The 16009-nt window shown below is 33.9% G+C and overlaps 1 protein-coding gene across 2 annotated transcripts in view; it reads left to right on the plus strand.

Annotated features, from left to right (window-relative positions):
• LOC109063968 (metabotropic glutamate receptor 5-like) overlaps positions 1 to 16009 on the plus strand; it is a 47680-nt gene that overhangs the window by 2598 nt on the left and 29073 nt on the right. For both annotated transcript variants that reach the window (XM_042740183.1, XM_042740182.1), the window contains exon 3: positions 15361 to 15610. In XM_042740183.1, coding sequence (XP_042596117.1) covers positions 15361 to 15610 — 250 coding nt within the window. The remainder of the gene's footprint in view (positions 1 to 15360; positions 15611 to 16009) is intronic.

A 16009-nucleotide genomic window follows, 5' to 3' on the forward strand; every position in this document is an offset into this window, starting at 1 on the left:
GAGTGTTTAAACGTCTTTTTGAATGATTCATTGCAAGAATCAGACTCTTTGGTTTGTGAATTGGGTTCAGTGACTAATTCTGTCTTTTTGACCAAAAGACAGGATTTTTTTGACAGAATTCAAATCATTTGCGATTTGTATGAGAACTGTATTAAGCTTGTAATTCATTAGATTGATTCAACTTTTGTCTCTTTGACCAATTCATTACAGAAACTGAATCATAAAATTCATTTAATTGTGATTCATTTAATTGTTTGATTCATTATTCATTAGCTGATTCCACTTGTGATTCATTAGAATGATGTACCTTATGATTCTTTTTGACCAATTTGTTACAGGAATCGAATCGTAAGAGTTATTTGTTTCAAAACTGGATTCAGCTACAGAAGTAGTCCATTTGCCTGATTCAAGTTGTGATTCCTTTTGACTAAATTAATACAGGAATTGGATCATCAGAGTCACTTATTTGTAAATTGTATTAAGCAAGTAATTCATTATACTAAATCAACTTATGATTATTTTTAGCCAGTTTATTACAGGAATCTATTTTTTCTTCCTGCAAGAAATTCATTAGACTGATTCAGCTTGTGATTCTTTTATGATCTGATTCTTTTAATTAACCTCTCAGAGAGTCCTTCATTTATGAATCTGACTGCACTGCTCAAGCTGTTTGTTTTCCATGTATGGTGAAATGGCATGCAGTGGTGGTCTGTTTTATCACAGTAGTGATGTTAACATTCAATTCATACTGCAAACTCATAGCTAAGATATGATTTGTTTTGCCATGCTGCTTTAGATTCTGTATCAGTGCGGTGCTGTTCACACACACACACACACACACACACACACACACACACACACACACACACACACACACACACACACACACGCGCGCGCGCGCGCGCGACAGCATTGAGGCGTGATGTTCATGGTGTCTGTTTCAGAAGAGTCACATGTATTCTGTCAGTGTGGCCTCTTTTAGTGTCAGATGGGAATTGTGTGTTAAAATGTTTGTGAAGTATGTGTGTGGACATCTTTACAGAGCAAAAGAAAAATATTAAAAAAAAGTCTGTTGATAGGTTTGTAAATCATGTAAGCATATATATCTCCACTACAAGGTTATTATAATTTTACATTTCAATTTTGTCATGCTTATGAGGGCAAAAAGCATCATTTAGTTTTTTAAGGCTCTTGAAAGTGTGAAATGGACTAGTATAATATAATGTACTGATTTTCATTTAATACATGTGCGGAATAAGAACACATAAGGTAGGTGAAGTGTTTAAAACACACAAGCACAGTTTAACTGAATGATAAAGTTTAACCTCTTTACTTCATGTTGTTAACTCTCTGTTGTTCTGCTGTTTTGTGTTCATCTGCTGTTCCCATTTGCTCTTTTATCATTGACTATAATTTGATTCAATGACACGTTCAAATCTGACACATTTTGATTTGTTTGGCATCACTGACATCGGACACTGAGGGATATGTTATGGCTAAAGCATGCTGGGAAAGCACACACAGTAGTCATGGTAAATGAAGCCTAATCAGCATTCAGTACAGAATGTGTTTGTAATTGTGTGTGTGTGTCAGAATCTGGTGGAGTGTAACCTTCACTTAAGATCTCAAGAACTTCAGCTCTCTTCCCACGCTCGCATCCGTCTCTCTCTCTCTGTCTGCGCATCTCGTACCGTCTCTCTCGTCTCCTCTCAGGAATAAGCAGCTGTGGAGAGAGTGACTGAAGGATGGAATAGAGATTAGTTTAACTAGATTGGGTGGAATTTAAAAGCAGAAAAAAGTGGCATGAGCCGAGCACTGGAAGAGTGTAAGAGATGGAGAGGAGAGGGGCAGATGAGTGAGAGACGGCCGTAATGGAGAGAAAGCCAAATAGCACGATTAGGAGATGAATATTAGACACAAGCAGAAAGAGAAATAGAATCAGTTCAGTTTGAGGAGAGCTGAGGAGCTCATCACACATGCTTAGTCTTACAATGATAGTGTTCTTAGTGGAATTTGGAAATGTTCTCCAATGATGTCATGGTTCTAAATGGAACTTTTGTTCTTAAAGGGATAGTTTACCCCAAAATGAGAATTCTGTCTTCATTTAGTCACAATCATGGATATAATGTATCATCTTATTTGTGTGTGGTTGTAGCATTAATATTAAGATGCGCTCATGCGCTCATTATGAAATATTTATTAATATCTACCTTCTCGCTTTTACCCAAATATTAGGTAGTGAGGAGATTAGACAGCAGCATATTTTATCTTTCGCCAACCATTGCATCTTTACCAAGCATCTGGTGGTGACACAGAAACATCTTAAAGGAAAAGTTCACCCAAAACTGAGCATTTGCTAAAAATGTACTTACCTTCGGGCCATCCAAGATGTAGAAAAGTAACATGTTAAGATTTGGAGAAATGTAGCATTGCAACAGTGTCTCAGCAATGGATCCTCTGCAGTGAATGGGTGCCGTGAGAATGAGAGTCCAAACAGCTGATAAAAACATCATAATAATAGTAATCCACACCACTCCAGTCCATCAGTTAACGTCTTGTGAAGCCAAAAGCTGTGTGTTTGTAGAACAAGTCCATCATTTAGACATTTTTAACTTAAAAGCATTGCTTCCAGCTAAAATATTTCCTCTGTCCATACTAATTCTTTCTCCAGTAAAAAGTCATCTTGCCTGAATCAGGAGAGAATTCTGCACTGATCAAGCACTGTTTACAAGCAAAAACAGTCCAAAACAAATATGTCTGTGGGTTTTGATGTGACAGATGACAGGAGTTGGACTTTTTCACTGGAGAAAGTGTTATTGTAGATTATGGGCTCATGTTTTGGCCAGAAGCAATTGTTTAACATTAAAATGCCTTAATGATGGATTTGTTTCTTACAAACAATCAGCTTTTCACTTCACAAGATGTTAACAGATGGACTGGAGTGGTGTGGATTACTTGTGGAGTATTGTGATGTTTTTTGTCAGCTGTTTGAATTCTAATTCTGATGGCACCCATTCACTGCAGAGGATCCACTGGTGAGCAAGTCACATCTGGAGATAAGCGAGGTGTTATGGAATCATCTAAAGCGAGGTTAGTAAAGCTGTCACGTTGAGATGTTTTGGTTCTAGTTTTGAAGAGCAAGAGCTACTGCGAGGGTTTCGTCGTGACACTGGGCTGCTCTCTCGTCTTGTCTCGATCGGATTCTTTTCTTTTGATCGTTTCACCTGCTTGCCTGCATTTGGGAGACACTATGACACACCTGCAAGCACTTGTTTATGCACTGGATATCGCAGGTCCTGTTGGAGAGACGTGTCTCTTTGTTTCTCAAACTTCAGGGTGAATGAGAATATTTTGAATGATTATTAATGACAAACTGGTATATTCTCCATGGCAACCTCTCTACCTTCTTTCACTCTCGGTCCTTTTCATTTGGATTGTAAACTCTGAGCTGCGTGGGTGGACGGAGTGAGCGAGAGACAGGCATGAATAAAAGCGGGGTTTTGATGCGAGCTGGGTTTGTGTCATTTCTATCAGCCGGTAGCGCTGATGAGCGCGGAACACAGCTGGCTTAACGAGGCACAGAATGGGCCCTTAATAAGCCACAGGAACCTTTACAAACACACAATCTCACAACCTTTTCTCAACGGCACACACAGTGTGTCATAACAGACTCCGGCCGAAGCACGAAAGGACACAGTGCCACTCAAAAACTTACAGTCCTGTCTCATTTACGTGCACTGGCTAATTTAGTTTTTTGTGTCTGTGATGCCAGTTGGATTGAATTCAGTCCGCCTCTTAGAGGCTGAATCTTACAAAAACATGTCAGGGTCACATTTCACCCCAAAATCAAAAGAAAACAAATAAGAACTGATATCTTGATGAAAAATTAAATTTAAGAAAATTAAGCCTATATTTAAGATTATTATTATATATATATATTTTGCTGTGCATTGCAAAATTTCTCCCTAATCATAATGCAAAACCCCCCAGGTATTTACATTACAATAATGAAAATTCTAAAATATAATAATAATAGATTTAAACAATTATCCATATGTTAAATTATTAAATATATATTATTATGTATTTATTAATAAATAATAAATAATAATTAATAATTAATTAATTTTTATTTATTTTATTAGTTTATTTTTTATTTAAAAAATGTATAATACTTTATTTTTTATAATTTTTTTAAATCATTGTTGTTATTAATGTTTTGTTATGATGATATTTTTTTTGTATTAATTAAAAAAAGCTTTGTTTTATGCAAAATATAACTTATATTAACATACTGTATATCTTTTTTTCTTTTGACTTTAGGGTAAAACATGACTTTTTTTTTATATAGATATTTATAGGTGATGTGTCTCATCAGTTTAATTTGTTGCAAAATTATGACAAAGCCATTTGTAAGTTAATTCCCCAAAAGTGTAACTCTGTGGTATAATATGGTTTCAGTATGTTTTTATAAACATCACGACCAGCCCAAAACAGCAGTTGACTCAACCAATGGACCAATAGTGAGAGTTAGGGGCGGGGCTATCTGTTTATCTGCCCAATGACAGTATAGGAGACTTGTTTAAAAACAGTCATTATTTTAGCAAAGTCATGCATGTGGCGCTGAAATTACACTCTTCACCTTTCAGGTTTGTGAATCTGTAACTAGACTTTATATCAGAGGTTGTATGATTCCCTTCCATATAAGGCAGTGGAGACATTGAAATGCACTTCCAGAGGGTCATGGATCTGTTACCATGTTATTTTCACTGTTTCCATTTCTGCCAACGGGGGTGGAATTTTTTAAGTATTACAGCCTGTCTGATGTAAATGCGTCTTTGTTTTCCATGCAGCAGACACTTCCTGTTTCATAAACAGACAGGTGACAGCTGGAGTCCTCAGTCTGTGGTGTTTTGCACATGATGTTGTGGGTTTCATCTGGCTATAGTCTGAACTTTCCATCTAATGCATAAGATACAGATACCTGCCTTGATTATATCAGCAGATCGAAAATTAGTTTCAGAGGCAGTGAAATTTATTACATTTTCATAAAAGCAATTTTTTGAATTGGAAAAATGTGCACTGATGAATCCCTCACAATATGGGCAGGGACATTCGTTGCACAACGGCACAGACCCTTTTAGTCGCAGTTTATTCCTTTGAAATTCCAAAAGGAATCACTGATCATCTCAAAGCCTCATGGGATTGAGAAAATGTGTTTGTGAATATGGCATCTCACACCCTGATCCGCTGCGGGCCGTTTACTGTCATCCTAACACTGCTGATGCACTCTGACATTTACACAAACATCTATTCTGATCTCTCTGGCCGGCCAGTGGCTTCATGATCCACCCGCCGTCGGGGCCAGACTCATCCGTTCTCAAGCCAACTCTAATTTCAGCCATGAGTAATCTTCTGAGGCTGGTGTTAAATGGCTACACATGCTTTTAGAGATTTTGTATCAGAAAAATGCAAAGACTTTTTCTAAAAAGTTGGATTTAAATGCTGAAAACCTGCTCAAAGAAAAGATTGATCGTGCAGCATGATGACTTCACATATTCGTCTCTGTCAAGCCAACATAAAACAACATTTGTGAACAATTTCACTTCATAACATTTTTATTAGGAAGATAAAATGGATATTCAGTAAAAACATTCAGCATATTAGAATGATTTCTGAAGATCATGTGACACCGAAGACTGGAGTAATGATGCTGAAAATTCAGCTTTGCATCTCAGGAATAATATATATTTTACAGTATATTCACAGACAAAACAGCTATTTTAAATTGTAATAATATTTCACAGCATTAAGGTTTTTAATGTATTTTTGATCAAATAAATGCAGCCTTTAACATTAAAAATCTTACTGATCCCAAAATTTTCAATTGTAGTGTGTGTGTGTGTGTGTGTGTGTGTGTGTGTGTGTATATACACACACACACACACATACACATTAATATATACTCAAAATATGAATTTTGAAGAAAATAAAACAGATTACTGGAGTACATTTTACAAGAAAATACAAGAAAATTGTAGTCTTTGTACTTCAAAATTTTACATTTAATTCAGTGTGTTGCTTGTAGGTTCTTTAATCATGAAACAATTGTTTCTACATCAAACCTTTTTCAAGGTAGGATTATTTACTTTGAACAAATTTTTACTCAGAAATTGATAAAGTTTTAAAAAAAGGCAAGTAACACTTTAAATTAAATGTGAAAAATATAAAGACATTAAAGACTGAAACAGTATTTTCTTGTAAAACTTTCTCTGAAAAATCTTTACAACTCTGAAAAATCTTTTTTTACAGTGTAGTTATTCATATTTTTCATAATAGATGACAAAAGTATGTTATATAGTAGTGTTAATAATGAAAACAGAGAACCAGAAACTTATTTTAAGAAAGCAAACAGGATCAATTTTGTTTTTATGTTGGTCTTCAGGCGTGTGTTTTCTAGATTATTTTCCCGCATGTCATTTTTAGTAATAGCATGGTCATCAGAATTTTTCCGTCCATAAAAGAAATGAAAGGAAAGTGTTTGGGACTTTTCACGAGTTGCTGTGAAGCTCCGCCTGAGGTTATTTAAATTAGATTGAAATGTCATGTCGATTGAGTACAATCTTGTGTATTGAACAGGATGGAGTCTTTGCACTCGGCTCTTGTCGTCAGCACTTTACGGGAGGCGGCTAGTTATTCAAGAACGTAAGAGGACAGAAAATCATTTAAAACAAATGTTTAGAGAGACGATGGCCAGACTCAGTGTCTGAATGCATCACAGAGAAGAAATGAGACCAAAAACCCATTCAAAAACCATTTGACTTCAGTACAGTGGAACCTGAAGTGCTAAAATGCGACTTATTTTTGGGTTCTGTTGTAGGTCATGCAAACCTCTATAACAGAGGTCATTTATGAGTCACTACAGGCAAAAATGCTTTTTTTTTTCCATGCATCTGAGATTTTGAGGTTTTTGGCTTTTCATAAACTTTTTTTTTTCAGACTACTACAAAGAAAACATCTAAAATGCACTTTCAAGTTCAATTACAATCCATATCTTTAAAAGTGTCATCGGATGCCCATTTTCCACAAGTTTATATGATTCTTTAGGGTCTTAATGAAAATTCTGTATCATACTTTGGTTAAAATTTCTCTATGGTAGTGTAAAACAACACCCTTTTACCCTTGTCAAAAACAGCACTGTTCACAGAGACCCGTTTTGGTGCCTGTCCCTTTAAATGTTAATGAGCTCTTCTGACCCCTCCCCTCTCTTCCATGGAGTGATGAGCTGTTCTCATGAGACTGTAAATTTTAGCCGCATTCGTCATGGAACTTACTCAATAGCACAGTATTAGGAAAGGCGATTTAAAAAATAACTTATACTCACTTCTTCTTTTGGAGAAGCTGGAGGGGCCTGTGCAGAACTACGTCACACTGCCTAAAATCTGTGAACAGCTTGATCTGAGACACTTATGATTTACTGGGATTAAAAAAAATAAAAAATGGGTGGATTATTATCATTAGGATGCTTGTGTGCACACACTGCCAACACACATTTCAGTTCAAACAACATGTAAAAGTGAATTTTGCATCCGATGACCCCTTTAAAAGTACTTTTAACAGAGAATTTTGTTTTTATAATGGGTTGGGATGAATTTTTCATCTTATGAAGCATTTAATTTTACTAAACTCTTTATTCCTATCCATATCTATACTGAAGGATTTGTTCATATATAATTAACCTAATTTTTTGCAAAGCTTTATACCTTTAAAAATGGCTATATATATATATATATATATATATATATATATATATATATATATAATTTTTTTTTTTTTCCTTTCTGTTCACAGTATAATAAATGAGAAATACAAAATCTCCTCTGTAAAAACCTCTGACTTTAATGTCAACAATTTTTTTTTTTTTTGTTATAGAAATCTAAAGATTGTAAAAAACAAAAACAAATGCTTGGTTGAAATGGTTGTAGAAATCCTTGCAAACCAGTGCATCTTTCATTAGATAGTGCCTCATTTGCATATTTAAACAACATTTCAGGAAACTTGTAATGCAAAATTTTTTGGCAATTTTTAATGTAATCAACTGGGGAGGTATGGTGATATATATTAGTTATGTTTTACCCTATTGTCTCCACTTATATATAGGCTAGAAGTTTTAAAGATGCTAAGCAATGGTTTGGAATGCAGTGCAGCAGTCATAAGTAGTAATTTTATGGTGCTTTTTTTTTTGGTCCGTCCTCATTCATTTTGATTGCATGAAAAAGGAACAGTGTGAAACTTCTCCACCAGAGAAAGAAGGTCATACATGTGTGGAAAGACATGAGGGTGAGTAAATTATGACAGACTGTTTATTCTTTCCTGAACTTTTCCTTTCAATATCATCTAATGGATTCACACACACATAGGGACGCGTCTTCTGTGTATTCGCCACAGCAATTAACCATGATGTCTAAATGTCACACCGAATCAAAATAACATGTGCAGATCAAATTGTCAGGCATTCAGGATGCTTGTTTGAGTCTGCGCCGGTTTCATTTGGCTGTGAGGAAACCTCTCGGCTTTATTGAAAATACAGCCGTCTCCTGTAGCTTTAACCTGACTTACACCCATTCAGAACGGACTGGAAATCTGCCCAGTCTCGCTCTCCATCTCTCTATTTTACACCTTTTAACTGCTGTTCATTGGTCAGATAAAATGAACGAGGTCACTTTTGTACGGAAATCCGGATGAAATTAATCAAAGCGGAGAGAGAGTCACTTTTCTGCTCTGATGAAAGAAAGGCTTTTCCACCGCTGTTAAATAATCATCCCTTTAATTCAAGAGAAGAAGAGACGAGAGCGATGGTGTGTGGGTGTCTCCTGATTTTATTCTGCATTTCTATTTCTCAGTTTTCTTACTTCATTACTTTTGCCTTTTTCACCATCTGCCATTTCTCCTTCAGATGCTTGTCATGCACCTTTTGTCTCGTTGTACAGTCTTAGACATGCTAAAAAATAGCCAGTAATGGATTATGAGCTTTTCCTTCTATGGCGTCTTCCCATTCATCTCATTTGCATATACAGTTAAATTAAGATAAATAAAGACATAATCATGATACCGATGCATTTTTCACACTGTGAAAAAAAGTGTAAATAAAACAAAGATTATTAAAACATTTTACAAAAAAATAGCATTTCAGTATGTCAGCTTAGTGTTTAGTTCAGTGTTTTACTTGCTGTTTCTTTTTTGAATGTGAAAAAAAGGTAAGTGTTTTATCAATATTTTTTTTTTTTTTAGCGCAGGATCCCAATTCTTGTCTTTTTCGAAGACTTCATGTTTTTTGCCACTGTGCATTTTTGTTTTAATTGCATTGTAGTTGCATTCTAGCTTGTCTTCATTCGTATATAGGCCCTTGATGTCTTCCTTTTTGGAAATTAATTAGTTACTTTTTTTAATGTAACACTCTCCTCTGAACATTGAGGTCTTTTAAGGAACATGTAGCTGTTCGTTTGAACAACTTTGTAAAGTTTATGGCATCAGATGAAGAATTTTCATACATTTTAAAGGGATTGTTCACCTAAAATTCAAATTTTAGAATTACTTTGTTGTTCCAAACCTGTGGAACACCAAAGAAAAAAATATATAGAGTAATCAATAAGTCATGACAACATATTTTATTTCATAATACTTTAACTTATCAAAATAATTTTATCAGTTTCAACTATATTTTATATAGATAAGGGATTCAATTAGACACAATTAAAAAAAATGCATTATAATGACTAATCTGATTATACTTCAAAGTTGAAAGCAGCACCTAAACTTAAGTTAAACTACATTTTTGATACATTTTCCATCTTTTGTGTTTCAAAGTAAAAAGAAAGTCAGCTAGGTTTGTAATGACATTAGGGTTATTAAATATTGACAGAACATGCCGTTTCAGATTTATGTGAGTTTTAACTGTGGTCAGTTATTTTTTATGTCAGTCAGATGGTCTCTTGTTGTCTAAGTAGGCGATTCTTGGCCAGAATCAGTTGTAATGTGTGCCAGATTTGTTGTCGATAGTCAAAGGTTTGGGATGCATGAGGCTAGACGTTTTGTTTCGTAATTGATGAACTCAGTAACATTGACGCTGTTATTGAATCAACACTGAACTGACATCTTCTGTAGAGCTGCTTTACAGCTGAAATTGAGTTTGTTTTATAACTGATGAATGTTTACAGCACGAACACCGATATTTTCCTGATTATTATTGTGAATCTGCTTTGAAACTGTCTGTATTGTATAAAGTGCTATTTAAACAAATGTGACTTGACTTGACTAGACAAGACCCACAACTCCTGAACACACACACACACACACACACACACACACACACACACACACACATATATATATATATTTCACATTTTATTTAATCATTATTTCGTACTGTAGATTTATAAAGCTGTTAGGACTGTTGGTTACATCACATAACGTAGTTGATTTCAGATTTTAATCCTTGTGTGAACATTTGGCACAATCTTTCATCTGGTCTTTTAATGCTTTTTATCAAATTTTGTAATATTGTGATTCATTCTGAGCTGGTTCATTTAGTTGAATTCTTTGAATCCTCATGGAAAAACATGGAAGAATGCTTCCAGAACCCACATAGTGCTGATAAACAACATGTGTGCGATCCAGTGCAAGTCATTGGCTGATGGAGTCCCTTCTACCTGTCAATCACTCAAGCCAGCCAATAGGCTTAAAGCAAAGGAGGGGTTATGTGATTATGATGTAATCCTTTCTAATTGTCTTTTTTTAATGTCATTAGATTGGTTTAAGGGTAGGGAGTGTTTATTTGATTATTGTGGACAGATTCTCCATTAATATACTGTGTGTTTCCTGTGGAGAGGGACATGTATGTGCCATCTGCTCACACATATCAGTGCTGGATTCCTCACAAACCAAAAGTGCTCATAGGATTTTGATGTAGTATGCAGTTAAATCATGGAAATGATAGTAGGAGCGTAGAGCTGAGGGGGAAATGCGTTTTAAGAGATGGATTTCAGATGATATCACCACGGGACATTTTTCAGACGGCGTGGCGCGGTGGGGGATTTTTATCATTCGATGCTGCTGGATACTCCACTTGATTTAGTGCAAATACTTAACATAATGTAACGGGCTGATAACAGCATCTGTCTCTTATACACGAGCAGCGGGGCAGCTTTTAGGACATTTATATTATAAAAAGCCCATATTTTACACTCCTACAGCATTTTATTTTCTCCCCCTGAAGTCAACTTATTATGCCAGAAACGTTTTTTCAGGATCATTTTACATTTTATCTCTGAGCGTTCGAGTTAAAGAGGATTTTGCTACTGTACCTTCTATATGCAAATGAGCCCTGTTGTGATTGGCTCACCTCTTTGCATGTGAAATTAGATTCATATTTACTTGCAGGTTGTGCTTTCAGCTCCAATATGCACTGTAAAAATTATTTTTTGTATATGTAAATAAAAGAAAGATAACCGGAGTACATTTTACATGAAAATATTAATAGTCAATGCTTTAAAATTTCACTTTTATTTCAGTGTTACTTGCTGTTCATTTGTAATTAATTGTGAAATTTACTAGTAATTTCTCAGAGAAAACTGTTTGCAGTGCACACCAACTTTTTTCAGTGTAGCCATTCTTCAGTAGTCACATTATTTTATTTTATTAAATATATTATAAAAATTATATATATATATATATTTTTTTTTTCTGTCAATTTTTTTATTTACTTTTTTTTATTTAGTTTTTTAATTTTATTTGATTTAATATAGCTTGCTCTGTTCTTTTTCTATTCTGTCCATTTTCTTTTTATTTTATAATAATAAAAAAAACCTTGCTATGTGTACTTGTTATAGCACTTGCATATCATTGCTCTTTTGTTGATTTTGATTGCTACCATTGTCCTCATTTGTAAGTCGCTTTGGATACAAGCGTCTGCTAAATGACTAAATGTAAATGTATTTGGTGCCATCCAATAATAAACAGAACGTTACAAAAATGTGTCACGGAGGAGCATACGATAAGTTTTGTGTCAATATTCTAGACGTTTCACATGTTTCAACAGCATTCAGCATATGAGTCAGTCAATACAGAACTGGTTAAACTAAAAATAAATAATGTGTCATTATTTACTCACCCTCATGTCGTTCCAAACCCGAACGACTTCTGTTTCTTCTGTGGAACACAAAAGGAGATATTTTTACACAAATGTGGACAGTTACAGAAATGTTTTCAGTGAATAAGACATTACATTTTAGTCTGTTCCTCATCATATGACATTAGACAGATGCATATAGTCATAGTTACTTCTTTTAGGTGCTTTTTACTGTCTTTTTTTAAGCTTGATCATTCACTAGTTTGTATTGACGAGCAACCTGAACATTCTTCAAAACATCTCATTTTGTGCTCTACAGACGAAAGTTAGTCATATGGGTCTGGAACAAATATGAGAGTGAATAAATGATAACAGAAGTGTAATTTTTAGGTGAACTGTCCCCTTAAATCCAGAAGAATGAATGAAGAGCCACACATTCCTTCACCTATCGTAACAATAAAGTCCAGACGACTAAAGTGCAGCCAGAGAGAGAGAGAGACAGTGCTGATAGCATCTCTCTTCAGCTCCAGTGTGTCTGCTGTAATTACAGAGAAACACACTACAACACATCCATGTCAACACTCTCTCAGGTAACACAACTGTTACCTCGCTCTTCCACTAATACACACTCTCTGAAATCTGATGGATTTCTGCTTGGGTTAAAAAGGGCAGCTCAGCATTTGACGTTCAGATGTTCGATTTTCTGCTGTAATATTTATCCACATTCCAGCCGAGCGAGTGCTGCACTTTGAGGTGGAGGTGTGTGTGTGGTTTATGAATTAGATTGTGTTTAGACTGTGTCTGTTTCTTTAGGAAATCGCTAATGAGATCTCTATCATCTCTCCTAGACAGCAGTGAGATTAAATGACTTTTATTTGACGCTTCTGCTTTTCTGCTTTTTTTTTGAAGAAAAAGACTCTATTTGTCTGTAGAATCTCAACTCACAAACTGTTTGGATTTGTCAAGATACCAGAGTATGCAATCATAATGTATAGATCTTAATATGAGTTCAAGCATTTCTCATTAAATTCTTGCAAAACAAAATGACCTGAGCTATGCCTATTAAATTCATTTTTTATGACTTAAATTAAACTTTCATTTGTGTCTTTTTAGTTCTCTTAAAGAATTTCAGAACGTAAAACTATGGTGGAATGTTTCATGTGATATGGAATGTCATTTTGGTAATATTATTTTTAAGCTTACAGTTTATCATGAAAGTATATGTAGATATTTTAATAGAATATATTTAAGATTTTTAAATCAAAATTGTTACGGTTATAAAATTAATATTTTATAATATTTTATAACATAAGTAATTTCTTCTTGTTTAATATAATATTTCACTGTATAGGTTATCTCAACCTAAAGGTAACAATTAATAATTTTTGAATGGTGACCTATTTAGATTATTTTCTGCTAAAATTACTTTTATATATTTTATTTATTATTTTAACATTTTTATTTTATTTTATTGTTTTTTCCCCATGAAGTTGCATATATTTTATCTCTGCTTTGAGTTTTTTAATTTTGCTTTTTCTGAGCTAAAGGACTATAAAATATTAATTTATTAGTTCAAATATCATTTTGTAAATATTTATTTAATCAGGTGTTTAGTTGAGAGTAATTTCATGCTTTGAAAATGATCTTTGTTCAATGATCTTTTACAGGAAGATCTATTTTACACCAGTATTATATGTAATTTATTAGTGTTACTTATAAATTTAAAATGTAAAAATACACATTTTCACTGTATATGGTTAATCAGCTCAAAGTGAATTAACATTTATTTTATTTTTTTTTTATTTTTTTTTGAGCTCTCTGTGATGTTTCTAGGACATTATGGGTCCTCAACAAACAGAGATCATTAGTTTAATCGAATGTTTAGTTTCATGAGTCGTTTCATGCTTTGAAAATGATCTCTGTTCAATGATCTTTGACAGGAAGTGAAGGCTAGTGTTCTCTTTATGAACGGAGACTGATTGTGTCAACAGTGTGTGTCTGTGTGTGTGTGTGTGTGTGCCATCTGTTCGTGTCTGCTGCTCTTACTGTGAAACTAATTACAAGACTTTACACGTAACCACAACAACCAGGACCAGAACCTGATGAAACCTTTCTGAGGAACCTCAGTCCTCTCACACATCTGACACCTTCACAGCTTCATTTATATATATTTATGAGTTTATATATATTTATGAGTTTATATCATATTCTGGAAGAAAGAGTCATTATTGTCTCAGCAAACTTTAATAAATCCATACAGCTGTAGTCTGACACAATGTCAGTATTTCTCACTGTAACACAACGTTCTGTGCAAACAGATGAAATCTGCTATAAACGTGAAAAGAAAAAGATTGCTAAATATATTTTTCTACATTTAGTTTGTGTTGGTCTCTACACTAAAAAAAAATGTTGTAGGATTTACACTGAAATGATTTTTATAAAAATAAAAATTGTTTTTTTATTTTGTATAAAAAATTGCTAGTAAATTTATATACATTTATATTTAAATTAAATGTATATATTATATTATAAAATTATATTTATACTTATATAAAAACAAAAGTAGTCTGTTATGTTTTCATTATGTTTTTGTTTTGTTTTCATTTTGACATTATGATTTCATTTTGATATCTATAATGATACTTTTTCTAAAGGTGTGTATGAAACAATTTTCACTAAGATTTTTTTTTTCTCCAGATTATTGGAGTACATTTTGACAAGAAAATACAATTTGAGTCTTTGTACTTGTTTTATGTTTAATGCAATGTGTTCCTTGCCATTTCTTTGTAATTATTTGTGAAATGTACTAGCTTTTTTTCTAATAAAAATTGTTACAAAACAGATTTTTTTCAGTGTTCACACACATTATTGAATAGCTTCTTGAAACACATTTTACTTCATTAAAAGCAATTCAAAAGAACTTATATTCTGACAAAATTTTTTTGCAAGCAACATGATCCTTTTTTATGAATTAATCAATTTATGGGTTGGTTATGATTCATTATTTGTGAATTTTTTACAGTTTCTGAGTAAAATTTGTTTCTACGCCTTTGTTTCTTTCTTCAGTGTATTCTTTGGTGTTGTGTTTTCTTTCAATTTCAACCATATTCTGAATTTTATATATTAGATTTGTCGAAAGTGTGTCAGACATTTGATATATAATACTGTGACTCATGACTAATTTCTTTAGTTAACTGAATAATCATATCAAATTTTCTCTGTTTTCCCCCCAGGCAACTATGGTGAGAGTGGGATGGAGGCTTTTAAAGAGATGGCGGGGAAGGAAGGCATTTGTATCGCTCACTCGGATAAAATCTGGAGTAACGCCGGCGAGAAGAGCTTCGACCGTCTGCTGGTCAAACTGCGCAAGTATCTGCCCAAAGCTCGCGTGGTGGCGTGTTTCTGTGAGGGCATGACTGTACGAAACATCCTGATGGCCATGAGACGACAAAACCTCGTCGGAGATTTCCTGTTGGTCGGCAGGTCAGTGGAGGAGTGAATGATGAAGAACATGGAGAAACTGAGTGTGATTTTACTTGGCCTTCGACTGGAGATTTAATTTGTAAAACCAACTAAATCTACAACAACAAAAATATGTTTGTTACTTGAAATAAAACAAACATTAACTAATACAACATGAAATACTTTTATAGAAATATGTTTGTTATATTATTGCATATTTCTGAGCATCAAAATAATCCCAAAGATTTTCAGTTCACAGAGTTTTTCAGTAAATAAACAATGCTGGGTAGGTTACTCTAAAAAGTAAATTACTACCCACTAAACACAATGTATTTGTGTTTTTGTCATTTTTCGCTTTTATTATTATTATTATTATTATTAAAATGGAAAAAAGTTGCCTTGGCAACTAGCTGAAATACA

The sequence above is a fragment of the Cyprinus carpio genome, chromosome B15, assembly GCF_018340385.1.
Source record: "Cyprinus carpio isolate SPL01 chromosome B15, ASM1834038v1, whole genome shotgun sequence".
In the NCBI taxonomy this organism is placed as follows: domain Eukaryota; kingdom Metazoa; phylum Chordata; class Actinopteri; order Cypriniformes; family Cyprinidae; genus Cyprinus; species Cyprinus carpio.